Here is a 19,540-nt window from a genome sequence, read left to right as displayed (position 1 = left end):
CATCTGTCTGCCAAGGGCTCCATGTGTGAATATATGAAGCTTGTAACGGGTACAAATGACCACACTGTGATGTTTAGCCAATGTTGAACAAGTGTTTTGAGTTTTGCAAGTATGGACTGATGGATACTGCCTGTGTTTTGCCCATTGTGAACAGCGGAAAGGCAGGCTGCTTGATATGATCCTGTAGTCTTTGGAACCATAGAATCCCGACAGTACCGAAGGAGGCCATTCGGCCCATTGAATCTGCACCGAGCGCAATCCCGCCCAGGCCCTATGCCTGTAACTCCACGTTTACCCTGCTAATCCCCCTGGTATTAGGGTCAATTTAGCATGGCCAATCAACTAACCCGCGCATCTTTGGAGTGTGCAAGCAAACCCACGCAGACACGGGAAGAGCACGCAAACTCCGCACAGAAATGTGGAATGACCGAAGCTGGGAATTGAACCCGGCTCCCTGACCCTGTGAGGCAGCAGTGCTTGTCACTGTGCCAGCCCCAATGTTTAGCCTACATATCTAACATGACAGTAGGGCTGAAATTCATTGTGAGACAGTCAGCTTGTCTTGACAGCAGCATCCCGCTAGTGGCAAATGCCACTGCTGCAGCCGGAAGCAGCTGGCTTCGCTGTTGCTCAGAGCTCGGAGGTACGTTGCCAGTGCGAGGTGATCGGAGGTAAAGTGGGCACCTTACAGGCTCTCAAATGGAAGCCTTAGGCCCATCGAGACCTCCTGTTTGAGAAACGGGTGACTTGGTGGGATTTGAATCTGTGCCCCCAGAGTGTTAGACCAGGCGTGAGGCCTCCTAATCGAGTGACATTACCATGGCGCCATCATTGCCCAATTCTGCTGGAGGTTTCAGTATGAGAGTAATGGTGGCCTCTCTCTCTCTCTCTCTCTCTCTCTCTCTCTCTCGGCAGGTGAAGCGGACGGTGGCTCAGGTGATCAGTGCCATGGCTCACCATGATTATCTGGAGCTGGAGGGAGGCGAGGCCATGATAGAGTTCATCATCCGGCAGTGCGCACTGCCCTGTGAGTCTGGGGTAAGAGACCCTTCAAATTCCTGCCGCAGGGAAAACGCTCCTTCCTTACTGCCCCAACACCAGCACAGTGAGTTCAGTATAGTCACCCTCGTGACAGCCAATTTGTGCGCAGCAAGATCCCACAAACAGCAATGATAACTAATTTTGATGGTGATGTTGTACGATATTCACGACAGGGTTTGGTGGGGGGGGTTTTGTAATATCCGCACACACACTTTCCCCATGGACTCGCTGGGTTGCGATTGGGAGAAGGCAAATTGTTGTAGAAACATAGAAAAACTACAACACAAACAGGCCCTTCGGCCCACAAGTTGCACCGAACATGTTCCTACCTACTAGGCTTACCTATAACTCTCTCTCTCTATCTCACTAAGTTCCATGTACTTATCCAAAAGTCTCTTAAAAGACCCCAGCGAGTTCGCCTCCACCACCACTGACGGCAGCCATTTCCACTCACTCACCACCCTCTGAGGGAAAAACTTACCCCTGACATCTCCTCTGTACCTGCTCCCCAGCACCTTAAACCTGTGTCCTCTTGTGGCAGACATTTCAGCCCTGGGAAATAGCCTCTGAGAATACACCCGATTTATACCTCTCAACATCATATGTACCTCTCTCAGGTCACCCCTCATCCTTCGTCTCTCCAAGGAGAAAAGGCCAAGCTCTCTCAACTTATCCTCGTAAGGCATGCTCCCCAATCCAGGCAACATCCTTGTAAATCTCCTCTGCACCCTTTCTATGGCTTCCACATCCTGCTTGTAGTGAGGCGACCAGAGCTGCGCACAGTACTCCAAGTGGGGTCTGACCAGGGTCTTTTAAAGCTGCAACATTATCTCCCAACTCCTAAACTCAATCCCTCGATTGATGAAGGTCAGTACACCATACACCTTCTTAGCCACAGCCTCTACTTGCGAGGCCGATTTGAGCGTCCTATGAACTCGGACCCCAAGATCCTTCTGATCTTCCACACTGCCAAGAGTCTTATCCTTAATACTATATTCTGTCATCCTATTTGACCTGACAGAATGAATCACCACACACTTATCCAGGTTGAAGTCCATTTGCCACTTCTCCGCCCAGTCTTGCATCCTATCAATGTCTCGCTGCAACTTCTGACACCCCTCCACACTATCTACAACACCTCCAACCTTCGTGTCATCGGCGAACTTACTAACCCATCCCTCCACTTCCTCATCCAAGTCATTTATAAAAATCACAAACAGCAAGGGTCCCAGAACAGATTCCTGGGGCACTCCACTGGTGACCGACCTCCATGCAGAAAAAGACCCATCCACAACCACTCTCTGCCTTCTGCAGGCAAGCCAGTTCTGGATCCACAAGGCCAAAGGCCCTTGGATTCCATGCCCTCTCACCTTCTCAAGAAGTCTTGCATGGGGGACCTTATCAAACGCCTTGCTGAAGTCCATGTACACCACGTCCACTGCTCTTCCTTCGTCAATGTGTTTAGACCCATTCTCAAAATTGTGATCTGGGGAATGGTGTAGAAGGGAGCAGACTCGATTTGAACTCTTCAAAGGGCGTTAGGTAAATATTGGTAATGTTTCTGGGTCATGGGGAATGAGCAGGGGCCGTGAGATTGAAGAGCATGGATATGATGGGTTGAATGGTCACGTTGGGAGCTGCTGTGTGTCTGGAGTCGGGGAGGGGGGAGAGTTGGAAGCTGCTGTGGTGAGGGGGGAGGGTGCGGTGTTGGGAGAGGTGATAGGGCACACGGGATCGGTCACTGGCTGACCTGGGGAGGGGCGTGGTGAGGGGGGTAAATTCACAGCGTGTTGCTGACCCCTGCTGGACGCTGTCTGAATTTGATCAGGTTCAGCTGCCCTGCCCCTCTGTGGGAGTGTTTATTGATTGGACGTCTCTTTGCCTCTTCTCCAGACACCCAAACCTCGCAGCTACGACCCAGACGAGGTTACGGACGAGAATCTGCGAAACATGTGCGACAATATCCTGAACCTACTCACCACCACCGTGAAGAAGATGGAGAAAGTCAGTAACGAGCTTTCAACGTTGTGTTCAAATTGCATTTCCGTAGCACCTGTCGCACCCTCGGAGTGCACTGAGGCGTTTTAAATGATGTCACTGCTGTAATGTGGGTAAAGTCACAGTCACTCGGTGCAGAGCAAGATTCCACAAGGAGAAGTTAGACATGTGACCAGCGAGTTTGTTAATGTTTACAGGGAGTTCAAGATTTTCTCAGGCAGGGGAAAACTCTCCTAAACAAACAAAGCGGATGTGTTACTTATGAGCGTATTCATTGATTCAGCTTTTTAACCCAATTTTCTGGCTGGCAAGTGAGAAATATATCCATCAAATATCTCCGCTCTGTTGAAGGGTTATCCAGACTCCAAGCATTGGTTCTATTCTCTCCCCACAGATGCTACCAGACTGCTGAGATTTTCCAGCATTTTCTGTTTTTGTTTCAGATTCCAGCGTCCGTGATATTTTGCTTTTATCCACCAAATATTTCACCCGTCACAAATTTAATTTTCTCCTCCGAGATTATATTTAATATACTTCCCACAATTTTGATGAATTGACTTGAATTATGGGATCAGTAACATCCAATGAGATAGTCTCAATGCAATATAAGAACATAAGAAATAGGAGCAGGAGTAGGCCATCTAGCCCCTCGAGCCTGCCCCGCCATTCAATAAGATCATGGCTGATCTGTCGTGTCTCGGTTCCACATTCCTGCCCTCTCCCCGTAACCCTTAATCCCCTTGCCTATCAAAAACCTATCAACCCGCGTCTTAAATATATTTAGCGAGGCAGCCTCCACCACCTCAACGGGCAGAGAATTCCAGAGGTTCACCACCCTTTGAGTGAAGAAGTTCCTCCTCAACTCCGTTCTAAACCGCAACCCCCCCTTTATCTTGAGGCTGTGCCCTCTAGTCCTACTGTCCTTTCTGAGCGGGAAGAACCTCTCCACCTCTATCCTATCCATCCCATTCATCATCTTATATGTCTCAATGAGATGTCCCCTCATTCTTCTAAACTCTAACGAGTACAAGCCTAGTTTATTCAGCCTCTCCTCATAGTTCAACCCCCTCAACTCCAGTATCAGCCTAGTAAACCTCCTCTACACTCCCTCCAAGGCCAAAATATCCTTGCGTAAGTGCGGTGACCAAAACTGCGCACAGTATTCCAGTTGCGGCCTCACCAGTGCCCTGTACAGCCGCAGCAAGACCTCCCTACTTTTATATTCAATCCCCCTCGCTATGAAGGCCAGCATCCCATTCGCCTTGCTGACCACCTGCTGCACCTGCAAGCTGGGTTTTTGCGACTCATGCACAAGGACCCCGAGGTCCCTCTGCACTGTCGCATGCTGCAATTTTTCTCCACGTAAGTAATAATCCTTCCTACCATTATTCCTACCAAAGTGGACAACTTCACACTTGCCAACATTAAATTCCATTTGCCAGTTCCTGGCAAATATCTCCAATACCCCACGGTGCGGCCCCCCCCCCCCCCCCCCCAGCGCTGACCCTGTGACAGTGCAGCGGGCCTCCCCCCAGCGCTGACCCTGTGACGGTGCGGTTCCCCCCCGCCAGCGCTATTGAATGGTGTTCAAATCTGTTGAGTGGTATTTTTTGCTGTTTCCACTGACTGGGACAGATGAGAAACAAGGCTGTGTTATTGCTGTCTGAACAAACCACACTCCCCTGGAGACAATTCTGTTGACTCCATGTTAATTGGCCAGAGAAGTAAGATTACAATCCTTGATTTGATTTTATTTATTATTGTCATGTGTATTGTGTGCTGTACAGACAAAGCATACCATTCATAGAGAAGGAAAGGAGAGAGTGCAGAACGTAGTGTTACAGTCATAGCTAGGGTATAGAGAAAGATCAACTTAATGTGAGGGAGGTCCATTCATAGGTCTGATGGCAGCAGGGAAGAAGCTGTTCTTAAGTTGGTTGGTACGTGACCTCTGAATTTTGTATCTTTTCCCCAGTGGAAGAAGGTGGAAGAGAGAATGTCTAGTTAATTATTCTGGCTGCTTTGCCAAGGCAGCGGCCAGTGTAGACAGAGTTAATGGATGGGAGGCTGTTTGCGTGATGGACTGGACAGTTAATTAAGGAGTACTTTTCACCCAAGTATCTGAATATATTTACAAATGAGATAACAGCGATGTTTTTCCTCACTCCGCACTGTCCCCTCTCTCCCTTTCTGTGCAGGTTCTGTGGCCGTTCCTGCTACAATTTGTGATCCCAGTGCAGTATCTCAATGCCCTTGCTCCTGTGTGTCGCAGCCTGGCTTACCTGGGAGCAAAGAAAGAACAAACTAACAACCATGGATTCCTTCTCAATTCGCAGGAGAAAGGTTTGTATGTTTGGGATTGTGTCAGGGCTCGTTCGGGATCAAATGTCAGGCTGTCACAAATCAATTAATTTATACATGTTTGATGGGAGTAGTGGGGTGGCACAGTGGTTAGCACTGCTACCTTTCAGCGCCAGGCACCTGGGTTCAATTCCCAGCTTGAGTCACCTATGTGTGGAATCTACATGTTCTCCCCGTGTCGCTGTGGGTTTCCTCTGGGTGCTCCGGTTTCCTCCCAAAGTCTGAAAGACGTGCTGGTTAGATGCATTGTCCGTGCTAATTCTGCCTCCGTGTATCCAAACAGGAGCCAGAGTGTGGCGACTAAGGAACTTTCACAGTAACTTCATTGCAGTGTTAATGTAAACCTACTTGTGGCACTAATAAATAAACTTTAAACTTTAGAGGCAGCTTTACTCTGTATCTAACCCCGTGCTGTACCTGTCCTGGGAGTGTTTGATGGAGACAGTGTAGAGGGAGCTTTACTCTGTATCTAACCCCGTGCTGTACCTGTCCTGGGAGTGTTTGATGGGGGACAGTGTAGAGGGAGCTTTACTCTGTATCTAACCCCGTGCTGTACCTGTCCTGGGAGTGTTTGATGGGGCAGTGTAGAGGGAGCTTTACTCTGTATCTAACCCCGTGCTGTACTTGTCCTGGAAGTGTTTGATAGGGAGTTGTGTTTGCAGGGTATCTCACATTGATAAATATGTGATGATGTGAAGATGCTGGCGTTGGACTGGGGTGGCCACTGTAAGAAGTCTGTCAACACCAGCTTAAAGTCCAACAGGTTTATTTGGAATCATGAGCTTTTGAATGATAACATAAGAACCAGGAGTAGGCCATCTGGCCCCTTGATCCTGCTCCGCCATTCAATAAGATCATGGCTGATCTTTTCGTGGACTCAGCTCCACTTACCCGCCCGCTCACCATAACCCTTAATTCCTTTACTGTTCAAAAATGTATCTATCCTTGCCTTAAAAACATTCAATGAGGGAGCCTCAACTGCTTCACAGGGCAGGGAATTCCACAGATTCACAACCCTTTGTGTGAAGAAGTTCCTCCTCAACTCAGTTCTAAATCTTATTTTGAGGCTATGCCCTCTAGTTCTAGTTTCACCCACCAGTGGAAACAGCTTCCCTGCTTCTATCTTATCCACTCCCTTCATAATCTTATATGTTTCTATAAGATCTCCCCTCATTCTTCTGAATTCCAATGAGTACAGCCCTAGTCTGCTCAGTCTCTCCTCATAAGCCAATCCTCTCGACTCTGGAATCAACCTAGTGAATCTCCTCTGCACCCCCTCCAGTGCCAGTATATCCTTTCTCAAGTAAGGAGACCAAAACCATACACAGTACTCCAGGTGTAGCCTCACCAGCACCTTATACAGCTGCAACATAACCTCACTGTTTTCAAACTCCATCCCTCTAGCAATGAAGGACAAAATTCCATTTGCCGCCTTCATTACCTGCTGCACCTGCAAACCAACTCCTTGAGATTCCTGCACAAGGACACCCAGGTCCCTCTGCACAGCAGCATGCTGCAATTTTTTGCCATTTAAATAATAGTCCATTTTGCTGTTATTCCTAGTAAAATGGATGACCTCACATTTACCAATATTGTACTCCATCCACCAGACCCTCACCCACTCACTTGCACTATCTATACCCCTTTGCAGACTTTGCTCTTCCATCCATCTTAGTGTCATCTGTGAATTTTGACACACTACGCTTGGTTCCCAACTCCAAATCATCTATGTAAATGGTAAACAATTGTGGTCCCAACGCTGATCCCTCAGGCACACCACAAGTCATTGATCGCCAACCAGAAAAACCCATTTGCCCCCACTCTTTGCTTTCTGTTGGTTAACCAATCCTCTATCCATGCCAATATGTTACCCTTAACACTGTGCACCTTTATCTTATGTAACAGTCTTTGGTGTGGCACTTTGTCAAATGCCTTCTGGAAATCCAGATACACCACATCCACAGGTTCCCCATTGTCTACTGCACATGTAATGTTCTCAAAGAATTCCACCAAATTAGTCAAACATGACCTGCCCTCATGAACTCATGCTGCGTCTTATCAATGGAACAATTTATATCCAGATGTCTTACTATTTCTTCCTTATTGATAGATTCAAGCATTTTCCCTACTACAGAAGTTTAACTAACTGCTCTGTAGTTACCTGCCTTTTGTCTACCTCCTTTTTTAAACAGTGGCGTCACATTTGTTGTTTTCCAATCAGCGGGATCTACCCCAGAGTCCAGTGAATTTTGGTAAATTATCACTAGTGCATTTGCTATTTCTCCCGCCATCTCTTTTAGTACCCTGGGATGCATTCCATCAGGACTAGGAGACTTGTCTACCTTTAGCCCCATTAACTTGCCCAACACTACCTCTCTCATCAGGTGGTGAATGCCACTCACCTGAGGAAGGAGCAATGCTCCGAAAGCTCGTGATTCCAAATAAACCTGTTTGACTTTAACCTGGTGTTGTGATACATGAAATCTGAGAGTGAATTAATCGTACAGAGAGTCTGGGGTTTGTTGTCTCAGTGACAGGTGTCTCTCTGACATTGAGTGGAGCAGAGTTGATACAGAGTGACTGTGGTGAAGTTTGTGTGGATTGTAGTTCCTTCATAGCGAGGGGGATTGAATATAAAAGTAGGGAGGTCTTGCTGCAGCTGTATAGGGCACTGGTGAGGCCGCAGCTGGAGTACTGTGTGCAGTTTTGGGCGCCGTACTTACGCAAGAATATTTTGGCCTTGGAGGGAGTGCAGAGGAGGTTCACTAGGCTGATGCCGGAGTTGAGGGGGTTGAACTATGAGGAGAGGCTGAATAAATTAGGCTTGTACTCGTTAGAGTTTAGAAGAATGAGGGGAGATCTCATTGAGACGTATAAGATGATGAATGGGATGGATAGGATAGAGGCGGAGAGACTCTTCCCGCTCAAAGGACAGTAGGACTAGGGGGCACAGCCTCAAGATAAAGGGGGGGCGGTTTAGAACGGAGTTGAGGAGGAACTTCTTCACTCAAAGGGTGGTGAATCTCTGGAATTCTCTGCCCGTTGAAGTGGTGGAGGCTGCCTCGCTAAATATTTTTAAGACGCGGGTTGATGGGTTTTTGATGAGAGAGAGGATTAAGGGTTATGGGGAGAGGGCGGGAAAGTGGAACTGAGCCACAACAGATCAGCCATGATCTTATTGAATGGCGGGGCAGGCTCGAAGGGCTAGTTGGCCTACTCCTGCTCCTGTTTCTTATGTTCTTATGTTAAAACTTTGATCCTGTGTTTATTTTTCCTCTGGTTTTAGATCTGCCCAGTCCTCAGGCACTACTGACGCGGTTAATGGTAAGTCAGCCTCTATCTCTGGACACTGTCCTCCACCTTTCTGCAGAGCAAGAAATGTTCTGGAAGACCATGAGAAAACAAACTCTGGGTGAGAGGATTTGGACTCTTTCCTGTGTTGGTCTCTCTTCCCCCCCCGGCTACCCATTCCTGTCCTATTTTACTCTGAGCTCCCTGGCTGCATCTCTGTTTGGGAGGATACAGATTCTGCATCACCACCTCTTCGGGACTTGTGCCCCTCCCGGAATGACTGTTGGATATTTTGCTGGCTCGATCGCCCTCCCCAATCCCTCACTGTGTGTGTCAGTGCTGTGATGTACGTTGCTGTAATGCCACTCTCCTCCCGTCTTTTCCAGGTGGTCTCTTCCTTCCCGTACCGGGGGAGGGGTCGTGGAATCCCGGCACTGAGGTTGCTGCAGGTCACTGCTCCCATCGTCCACCCTCGTGTGGGGACTGTCTGGAATGAGGAACTTCCCCCTCTCATTCTACACTTGGAAGGTACAGGACACCCCCCTGCCAGGCACTGCCAATCCTGATAGGAGTCATGATGTGGGTATGCCGGCGTTGGACTGGCGTAAACACAGTAAAAAGTCTGACAACACCAGGTTTTAGTCCAACCTATTTATTTGATAATATACTCACAAGCTTTCGAGGGACACCCTCTTCGTCAGGTGAATGGAGAGTTCTGGCCTCAGACAGAGCATATCAACCACCTCATACACCAGCTGAACAGCAGGTTAGGTGTAAAGATTCGCATACTAATCAGTAATCTCTAAACTGTCTGTGCTTTATATGCTCTGTCTGAGGCCAGAACTCTCCATTCACCTGACGAAGAGGGTGTCCCTCGAAAGCTTGTGAGTATATTATCAAATAAATAGGTTGGACTAAAACCTGGTGTTGTCAGACTTTTTACAATCCTGATAGGTTCAGGGTGGAAGAAGGACACCAGGAATCAGTTTGGGGAGCTGACTAAATTCTCCCGGAGTTCACAGCAAGCTGGGAATATTCACTAGCCAAAGAGAGTTGGTGGTGGAGGCAGACACCCTAAGCTGCTGCCTGGGATCTACCTGGGCTGGGTGCAGGAAGGTGGGATCAGAAAGGGTACGTGGATGTCCTCGGGCTGGCATGGACAAGATGGGCTGAATGGCCTCATTCTGTGCTGTAACTTTTCTGTTTCTAATTGGATCAATACCCGATGTACAGATATTTACAGTTACAGGAGAGAATATCACAGCTGTACTCTGGGAGGACACCTCAGAGGGCTCATACAGAGAGGTGATATGGATAGAGCTCTGCAATAAGAAAGGTGTAGTCACAATATTGGGGGTTTACTATACGGCAGAAGATTGAGGAACAGATATGTAGGTAGATTTTGGCAAGGTGTAAAAGTATCAGGATTGTTGCGAGAGATTTTAATTTCCCCTATATTGACTAGGACTCACTTAGTGCTAGGGGCATGGATGGGGCAGAGTTTGTAAGGAGGGTTTTCTGAAACAGTACGTAGATAGCCCAACTAGGGAAGGGGCCATACTGGACCTAGTATTGGGGAATGAGCCCAGCCAACTGGTTGATGTTTCAGTAGGGGAGCAGTTCGGGAACAGTGACCACAATTCAGTAAACTTTAAGGTGCTTTATGGAGAAAGATAAGTATCTTCAAGTGAAGGTGCTAAATTGGGGGAAGGCTAATTACAACAATATGAGGAGGAACTGAAGAGTGTAGATTGGGGGTAGGTGTTGGAGGACAAATCAACATCTGGCATGTGGGAGGCTTTCAAGTGTAAGTTGATAGGGATTCAGGACCGGCACATTCCTGTAAGGATAAAGGATAAATATGGCAAGTTTCAGGAACCTTGGATAATGAGAGATATTATGAGCCTAGTCAAAGAGAAAAATGAAGCATTTGTCAAAGCTAGGAGGCTGGGAACACACGAAGCAAGTGTGGAATACAAGGAAAGTAGAAAGAAACTTAAGCAAGGAGTAAGAAGGGCTAAAAAGAGTCATGATAAAGCATTGGCCAGCAGGATTAAGAAAAATCCCAAGGCTTTTCATACATGTATAAAGAGCGAGAGGGTAACCAGGGAGAGGATTGGCCCACTCAAGGACAAGGAAGGGAATCTATGTGTGAGCCAGAGGAAATGAGCAAGGTATTAAATGAGTACTTTGTGTCAGTATTCACCAAAGAGAAGGACTTGGTAGATAATGAGTCTGGGAAAGGGTGTGTAGATAGTTTGAGTCAAGTTGAGATCAAAAAAGAGGTGGTATTGAGGTTTTTGAGAAACATTAAGGTAGACAAGTCCCCAGGGCCTGATGGAATATACCCCAGAAAACTGAGAGAGGCAAGGGAGGAAATTGCTGGGACCTTGAGAGAAACCTTTGTATCCTCACTGGCTACAGGGGAGGTCATGATGTGGAGATGCCGGCATTCCTCATTTTCCCATTTCCTCCAGACTGACCATTCCCTGGAATGATGTTCTCTGGCCGTTTGCTGACCAGTGTTTGTTCTTTGCAGAGAATTCCGAGGATTCCTTACCCCAGAGACAGTGGGAGGACAGGCTGCTGTTGGTGAGTGAGTGAGCGAATTCTGACTTGGGGTGTCAGCAGCAGGTCATCGAGGTGACAGTGTGTTTGATCCCCAGGGATATTTCTCCCAAGGTCTGCCCACCTCGATCCTGCAGTGACCCTTGTGTTGTTACTGGTCATTAATAGTGAGTGCTTTCTCTCCTCCCAGTTCCTGTCCAAGAGTCTCGAGGCTGTAAATCTCAGCGATGAAATATGGAGCAGCCAACTGAGTGAGGAGATGACCAAACACCTCAGCAGCTACAACAGCCACCCCCAGGAGAAGGTGAGACTGTGGGAGCAGGCAGAGCTCAGAGAAGTGTGTGGTCCCTGGATAGCCCTATCCTTTGGGAGCACGGGGTTTATCTCGGTGCCTGTTTCTGATACAGGAGTGTCCCTCCTTGTGCATTATTGTTGGATAGAGTCACTGGAGATTGGGAGGTAGAAAGTTAGAATTTGGTGTTATACTGTGGGGGGGCTTTGCATGGACCCGTTAAAAGGTGCTACTTTTTCTGTGCTTAGAGATTTAAAAATGCAAGTACACAGAGAGCCCAAACTGAAACATTTATATTGAAAAGCCAAGCAGCAGTTTTATTAAGACAACAATCTTTTGAATTTAGCCCATCAATTTGAATCAGGCACTTAGATACCAAAGACCTATTAAATTTAAACCTGATGGTTTTGACAACCCAGAATCAGCCCTATTATGGGAAATATTGATATGTCACCACAGGTATAAAAGAAGGGGGCAGTGAGACCAAAAAAAGAGCAGCTGTCACCTGCCAAAGCTAATAGCTCTGTTATTTTAGGGTCAGATAGAGAGAGAACATGTCCCCATTTCTTTGTGCTCTACCACTTTTTTTTCAGCTCACGTCCAGTCCTTGTTGCTCCCTGTGATGTCTTGCCTTTATCTTGAGATAAATAGAGAATCAAGGTCTCATAGCTTCATCTGTGTCTTAGAGGAAACACCATCTAAATAGCAAAGGTCCCAAAGAAGAAAGAAGTTCCAGACAGAAAAATCAACAGAGAAGGTCCAGAATATTCCAGAAGATACAAAACCTGGTTGTAATTTAGAGAGAACTCAATTTATTTTGTTAATGAGTGGGAATTGTATTTATTTGAACAGCATACCATTAGAATCTTGTTTTATTTGAGAATAGTTAATAGAAGGAATTTATTTGGTTTGTTAATAGTTTAGTTAATTTGTTCACTGTTAGTTAGATAAATAAATTGTGTTGATTTTAGAGTGAGTGTCAGGGATTTATTTTTAACCACTAGAAGTTGCTGAAGAGCAGGTCACACCACTTCTCTCTCACTTTTTACAGATTATAGGATGAGGTACTCCTCTTTGGCTGTTAATTCTGAGGGAGGGAACAACAGTGTTTAGAGGGGAGTGTTGCCATGGTTCCAGTCAGTTATTAATGGATTCCTTCCCCACTCTGACAGGGCTTCCTGTACAAGTGTGTCGGTGTGGTGCTGCGACAATGTCGGAATATCAATGTGGTGAGGAAACAGCTGATGGAGATTCTGCAGACAGTACGGCACACCGAGCCCCTGGAGAGAGAGGTGAGAGAAGGCAGAACAGTGTCTGCCACGGCTGATGGTCTTGGTGGGTACAGGGTAGCAGAGGGAGACCCTCCCTCACTGGGCAGTGCCCGGGACACAGTTCAGGATGAAAGCCTTTGCGATCCGATCCAGCCTCTCAGCCGGGGCTGGACAGTGTGGATATTCCTAGCCAGACCGACATTTATTGTGCATCGCTCATTGCCTTTGAGAAGGTGGCGGTGAGCTGCCAATTGGTGTAGGTACACCCACAGTGCTGTTAGGGAGAGAGTTCCAGGATATTGACCCAGCAACAGTGAAGACGTGGCGATATATTTCCAAGTGTGACTCAGAGGGGAGCTTGGAGGGATGTGGGAGGAAACCGGAACACCTGAAGGAAACCCATGCAGACATGGGGAGAATGTGCAAACTCCACACAGTCACCTGAGGCTGGAATTGAACCTAAGTCTCTGGCGCTGTGAAGCAGCAGTGCTAACCCACTGTGCTGCTGTGATGTGCTCAGACTGAGATGGGCCTGACAGAACTGCCAGTTTGCTCTATCTGATGGAGTTTGGTTTCTTGCTGTAGGGGGTCGCCATCTGCATTGGATTCTGTGCTAAGACTCACCTGGACGATACACTGGCGAAACTGGAGGACTTTGGCAAGTCCGACATCTTGAAAAAGTCGCCCAGCCTCTTCCAGCTTCTCAAGGTAAGGGCAGCCTGAGCTCGGGGCTGGGAGCTTTCTGTTCATTGCACCTGGCTATTCCTGCACCAGCCCGCCATCTTCCTGCTCTTGTACTCCCCCAGCATCAGCCAGGACCCCTGAGCCCCCAATGAGGAACTCGCACGACTGGGTCTTAGCTCTGATTTGACAAGCTATGCAACTCCTCCCAACCCCCTGTATCTGTCCCACGCACACGCAGGCAAGCCAATTATAGAATGAAGACAGCGTGGAATGAGGCCATTCAGCCCATCACATCAGAGTATTGACAGGGTAAATAATGAGAAATTGTTCTCTCTCAAGTGATCATCAAGAACTAAAGGGCATAGCTTTAAAAGATTGGAATGGGTAAAAGGAGTAGAAGTGATGTCAGGAAAATGTTTTTGCCCAGAGCGGGGTGGAGTCTGAGACAGACCTCCTGAGAGGGTGGAGGAGGCAGGTTCGATTGAGGTATTGGAAAGGGAATGGGATTGCTATCTGAAAGGACAGAATGTGCAAGGTTATGGAGGATAAGGCAGGGGAGTGAAACAAGGCAGAATGCTCTTTCAGAGAGCCAGAATAGACTTGATGGGCCGAATGGCCGCCTCCTGCATAGTGAAAATTCTGAGATAATGATTCTGAGCTCTGAAGGAGAGTGACTCAGGTTCAAAACGCTAACTCTTTCCCACCGTGGAGGTTGCCAGACCTCCTGCGTTTTCCAGTATTATATATTTAATTGGTTGCAGAAAGCTTTAAGAGCTGATCACATGATTTAAAGGTGATGTTGTTAGGGTGTTACATAGGCTGCTGATTTAGTTTCAATTTGTCGTCTGTACAGGCAAGAGCTCTTACAATAAACGTTGATAGTTTGAGTCTTTTGCTTAAAACCCACAATTGCGAACATAGGACATTACAAAAAGAAAATTCGTGACAACTCAGAATTTTGTTTCATCGAGAAAAGGTCTTAAGTAGAAAATAGAAATAGTGTGGCTCCTTACACTTTGCATATTGGAAAGCTGGAGGGAAGCAATGACAGCATTGAAGTACCAATGGAGGAAGATCTAATAAGGAAAAGCTCCCTCTGTGGTTTTAAGAGTTTTTCTTGATCAGGGAAGGGTGAGATCTCAGGAAGTGTCTGGCATTTTTGAAAAGAGGAATGCTTTACTGTGTGACTGGGGCCATTTGAAAACAAAATACATCAAATTAATGTTCTCCAGGGAGCACTGGGAAGACAGCAATTTAAAAAATATCGGTGATGGTAGAGGCGAACTCACTGGGGTCTTTTAAGAGACTTCTGGATGCGTACATGGGATTTAATGGGATTGAGAGTTACAGATAGAGCTATGGCCTGGTAGGTATGGATATGATCAGCGCAACTTGAAGGGCCTGTTTGTGCTGTAGTGTTCTATGTTCTATACACAGCAGTCTCGAGTTGCCAGTGCCCGCAGAGAAATGATGCATTGATGAGGATCCCTGAGTCCTGTCAATGAAGAAAATGAAAAAATAGGGATGAATTCCTGTGACGTTTTGTACAATCAAATAAGATTGCAAACAAGTTGCTTGTGCCAGCTTTTCTCAGCACAGTTTGCTGAGAAAAAGCTGTTTGGTTCTTATAACAAGGCCAGAAACCAAATCTGACAAAGACTTCACAAAGATTCTTGATGGGATTACTCTCCAAAGCCAGTGATTATTGCAGAATGGTTCAGGTTCCAGCAAAGGAATCCAATGGAAGGTGAAAACATTGTTCAGTTTGTGGCAACCTCCAACGAGGGGGAGATGATGGCCTAGTGGTATTATCACTAGACTAGTAATCCAGAAACTCAGCTAACGTTCTGGGGACCCGGGTTCAAATCCTGCCACGGCAGGTGGTGGAATTTGAATTCAATAAAAAAAAAATCTGGAATTAAGAATCCACTGATGACCATGAAACCATTGTTGAAAAAACCCATCTGGTTCACTAATGTCCTTTAGGGAAGGAGATCTGCCATCCTTACCCAGTCTGGCCCACATGTCACTCCAGAGCCATAGCAACGTGGTTGATTCTCAGCTGTTCTCCGAGGGCAGCTAGGGATGGGTAATAAACCCTGGCCAGCCAGCGATGCCTGTGTCCTTCCAATGAATTTTTTAAAATGGCTAGCACGCCATTGTGAGTTTGAGTCATTAGAAGATACCCTTTGGGATTGTCTAGTTTGTGGCCTTCAAAATAAGGCTATCCAAAGAAGTTTGCTTACTGAACATGCTTTGACTTTAAGACAGCTGTAGAAATCGCAGTGTCAATGGAACTGGGTGCTAAAGAGGCTTCACAATTTGGTGCAAGAATGAAGATCCACACGTTGGGAACTGCCCATAAGAAATCAACATGGCAACCAGCACGTCAGTGATGTGACAATATGGACCATTCAGCAAGTGAATGCTGGAGCAAGGATAGTCACTGCAAGATTTGTGGTGAATTTGGGTCACATTGCAAAAACTTGTTGGGCTAGAGCAGCTGCCCCTGAAGAATATTCAGAAGAGGAATCTGGGTACCTTCAAAGAATTTACAACATAGAAGAAAAGAACTGTGACTGTGAAGAAGAGAATGTCCAGAAATGTAATGAAGAGCTGAATGTCTTAGCCATGACTGACACAGATTCTGGGTGATTCTGAAGTTCAGTGAACAATCTATTAGGATGGAGTTTGATGTTGGTGTTCCTGTCTTTAATTCCTGAGAGTACACACCAACATCTTCCTTTAAAACCAGCTGGTGTGATTTTGAGGATATATAACAGACGAGATTGACCACAATGTAATTTTTTAATGGTACAATGTAGAGTTGAGTGAACGGACAGCAGAGTTGCCTCTCCGTGTGGTCCATGATAATTTTCCATGGACCACATTTGGGAGATGGTGGTTGGAGAAGATGAAACTTAACTGGAGTACTGTCAACAGGTTTGTCAATGCCAATCATGCCACACATCTTCTGGACAAATAGAGTGTATTTGAAGAGACACTTGGACCAATGAAGGGAGTTCAAGTGAAACTTGAGACGAAGCCTAATAGTCTTCCACACTTTCATCCATCAACCAGTGGACCAGCTGAAAGAATCATACAATCCTCGAAACATTCTTTAAAGTTTCAAAAGAGCAAGGTTTGTCATCAAGCTGGCATCTTATAGAAACACTACTCATGTGACTACCCAAAGTTCACCTGCAATATTACTCTTGAAGAGAAAGTTGAGAGCTACAATTGGATTGTTATCACCTCTGGAAACTTCATAGATAGCAGTGTCAACAACAATCTCAAATTGTTAAGACAAGAAGTGAAGGCAAAACAACACATTTCAACAAGGAGTTTGAGCGTTAGCAGATAATTGTGCCAAGAGTGAGAAATGAGTACCAGTTTTAGCAAAAACAAGTCCATTTTCTTACCCGGTTCTAATCAAAGAGAAACTAATTAGGTGATGCCATGCCGACCAGTTATAGTAATCTCAAGATTATGTCTCCAAATCGTCTCCAGAAGTACCAATTTTTTTAGTCCCTAGTGTTGTGAATACTACTACAAAGACTTAGTTGAATCTGAGTTGTCTGATAATTGTCTTTGCTATTATACCGTGAGAGAATGATGCAGAATTAGTTCCAAGAGAAGAATTGTCTACTAGAGTTCCAAATCATACTACTCGGGTCCAGGACAGCCAAATTCCAGAATGACGTATACGAGCAAAGAGGATCATACACCCTCCTCATTGATTTTCTTATTGACAGTGTAGAATGATTAATTATGCATAGTAATGTGACTAGAGTATCGTTGATTCTGTGTATAACGTTGTAGTGATTTGTCATCATGACCACAAAAGTAAAAGGTACGGATATTATTTATGTAAATAGTTGCAGATTGCTTTAAGAGCTGATAACTTTGGAGCTAATGATTTGATGGTGATGTCAGCAGGGTGTTGCACAGGCTGTTGTTTTAGTTTCAGTTTGTAGTCTGTACAGGCAAGAGATCTTGGAATAAATCTGTTGTTGTTAGTTTGAATGTATGTGTGCAATCCACATCTTTTTGTTAAAACCCACAAACCCTTAACGCAGTTAGGACATTACATCCAGCACTTCTTTTAATCAGGGCTTCCCCAAACTGTGGCTTATGAACTCCGAGGACACAATGGCTGCCGCAGAACTCTAGCTAATGGGGTGAGGTCCCTTTAAATCCTCACCTGGCGAGTCTGACACTGCCAGAAGGACGTAGAGGCTTTGGAGAGAGTGCAGAGGAGGTTTACCAGGATGTTGCCTGGTATGGAGGGTTTTAGCTATGAGGAGAGATTGGGTAAACTGGGTTTGTTCTCCCAGGAAAGACGGAGAATGAGGGGAGACCGAATAGAGGTGTATAAGATTATGAAGGGTATAGATAGGGTGAACAGTGGGCAGCTTTTTTCCCAGGTCGGAGGTGACGATCATGAGGGGTCACAGGTTCAAGCTGAGAGGGGTGAGGTATAACTCAGGTATCAGAGGGATTTTGTTTTTAGAGGGTGGTAGGGGCCTGGAATGCACTGCCAAGTAGGGTGGTGGGGACAGACACACTGGTCACATGAACAGACTGGGAATGGAGGGATACAAACGAATGGTCTAGTTGGACCAATGAGTGGCACAGTCTTGGAGGGCCGAAGGGCCTGTTTACTGTGCTGTACTGTTCTTTGACCCATCTTTGAGGGCTGATGCCCCCAAATACCCAGGTGAATGGATGGGTCTTTGTTCATGTAAAAACCCCAGTCTCTCAGCTCAGCGAGCCAGATGTCCACAGCTCTCCCTCACCTCCTGTGGCACCCCCAAATCGCATGTCACCGCTGTCCCTCCGACAACACCAAATGGCCTGGTACTGCCCCCTCCCCATTCTGCCCTATCTCCACCTCTCGCTCCAAAACATGAGGAAATTGCACCTCCCCCACCCAATAGGGAACTATTTATTCAGGTGCAATCTACCCAATCTGTCCAGGGTCCCATTTCCTCCAGAGCCACTCTGTGAGCCAACAACCTCAAAGCCCCCTTCCTGCACTATCTCTGCAGCCACACCTTTGGCTGCTGTATCCCCCTGAGTTCAGCCCTTACTCATGTAGGGTAGCAGCCCATTCCTGCTTCCCAGATCCTGGTTGTCAATTTCCATCCTCCCTCCTGGAACTCTGTGAAGTGGACTCTATCCCCCTACCTCCCAATGTGATTGGTATCAATGTGCACAGTAATCACACACTCTCTCCCTCTGAGTGCTCTCCAACCTCAGCGCTCCCAAAGTACCAACTTTTCAACACTGCAGCACTCCCTCGGTGTTGACCCACCCTCCCTCGGGGGTGCTGAGCCTGCCTCGATGTGGGTCGGGGGGGGGTTTGTTGGGCCTCTGAGCAGGAAGTGCAGACCCGCTGTGTAATGGAACTGGTTCTTTGATTGGATCCTCAGGACAAGTCGGATGTTGATGTGGAGAAAGCGAAGAGTACGTTGATCCTTTGTTACGGGTTCCTGACACTCTACGCTCCTGAGGAACTGATTCTAGCTCGGATTGAAAAAGATATCATCAAACCAGTCCTCAACCACTTCAATACTAAGGTAAGAAGCTGGGAAGACCACAAAGTGTGTGACACCAACTCCAACAATCCCTTCCCCCCGGAGTAGATAAACTGATGCAGTTGGGAGACTTTGGACAGGGAGAGAGAGGGGAAGGATTTTTTCTGTTCTTGGGCAGGAATATTGCTGGAGATTCTGATTGTTACAGGTGTCCACACAGTGATTGTCAGGCTGGAGATGTCCCAATGCAAAGCATTATCAGAGGGAGCTTTACTCTGTATCTAACCCCGTGCTGTACCTGTCCTGGGAGTGTTTGATGGGGACAGTGTAGAGGGAGCTTTACTCTGTATCTAACCCCGTGCTGTACCTGTCCTGGGAGTGTTTGATGGGGGACGGTGTAGAGGGAGCTTTACTCTGTATCTAACCCTGTGCTGTACCTGTCCTGGGAGTGTTTGATGGGGGGACAGTGTAGAGGGAGCTTTACTCTGTATCTA

At 46.7% G+C, this 19,540-nt stretch overlaps 1 protein-coding gene across 1 annotated transcript in view; it reads left to right on the top strand.

Annotated features, from left to right (window-relative positions):
- The window catches only part of LOC145340047 (maestro heat-like repeat-containing protein family member 1), a 67,437-nt gene that overhangs the window by 36,214 nt on the left and 11,683 nt on the right, over nt 1–19,540 (top strand). The window contains exons 13-22 of the mRNA XM_080184465.1: nt 916–1,038; nt 2,935–3,045; nt 5,238–5,382; nt 8,687–8,724; nt 9,078–9,219; nt 11,231–11,283; nt 11,450–11,563; nt 12,724–12,843; nt 13,408–13,530; nt 18,942–19,088. Coding sequence (XP_080040591.1) covers nt 916–1,038; nt 2,935–3,045; nt 5,238–5,382; nt 8,687–8,724; nt 9,078–9,219; nt 11,231–11,283; nt 11,450–11,563; nt 12,724–12,843; nt 13,408–13,530; nt 18,942–19,088 — 1,116 coding nt within the window. The remainder of the gene's footprint in view (nt 1–915; nt 1,039–2,934; nt 3,046–5,237; nt 5,383–8,686; nt 8,725–9,077; nt 9,220–11,230; nt 11,284–11,449; nt 11,564–12,723; nt 12,844–13,407; nt 13,531–18,941; nt 19,089–19,540) is intronic.

Source organism: Carcharhinus amblyrhynchos, unplaced genomic scaffold, assembly GCF_965287045.1.
Source record: "Carcharhinus amblyrhynchos unplaced genomic scaffold, sCarAmb.v2.hapA scaffold_744, whole genome shotgun sequence".
Classification (NCBI taxonomy): Eukaryota; Metazoa; Chordata; class Chondrichthyes; order Carcharhiniformes; family Carcharhinidae; genus Carcharhinus; species Carcharhinus amblyrhynchos.
The sequence above is the reverse complement of the archived record's forward strand: the minus strand, read 5'-3'. Positions and strand labels throughout refer to the sequence as shown.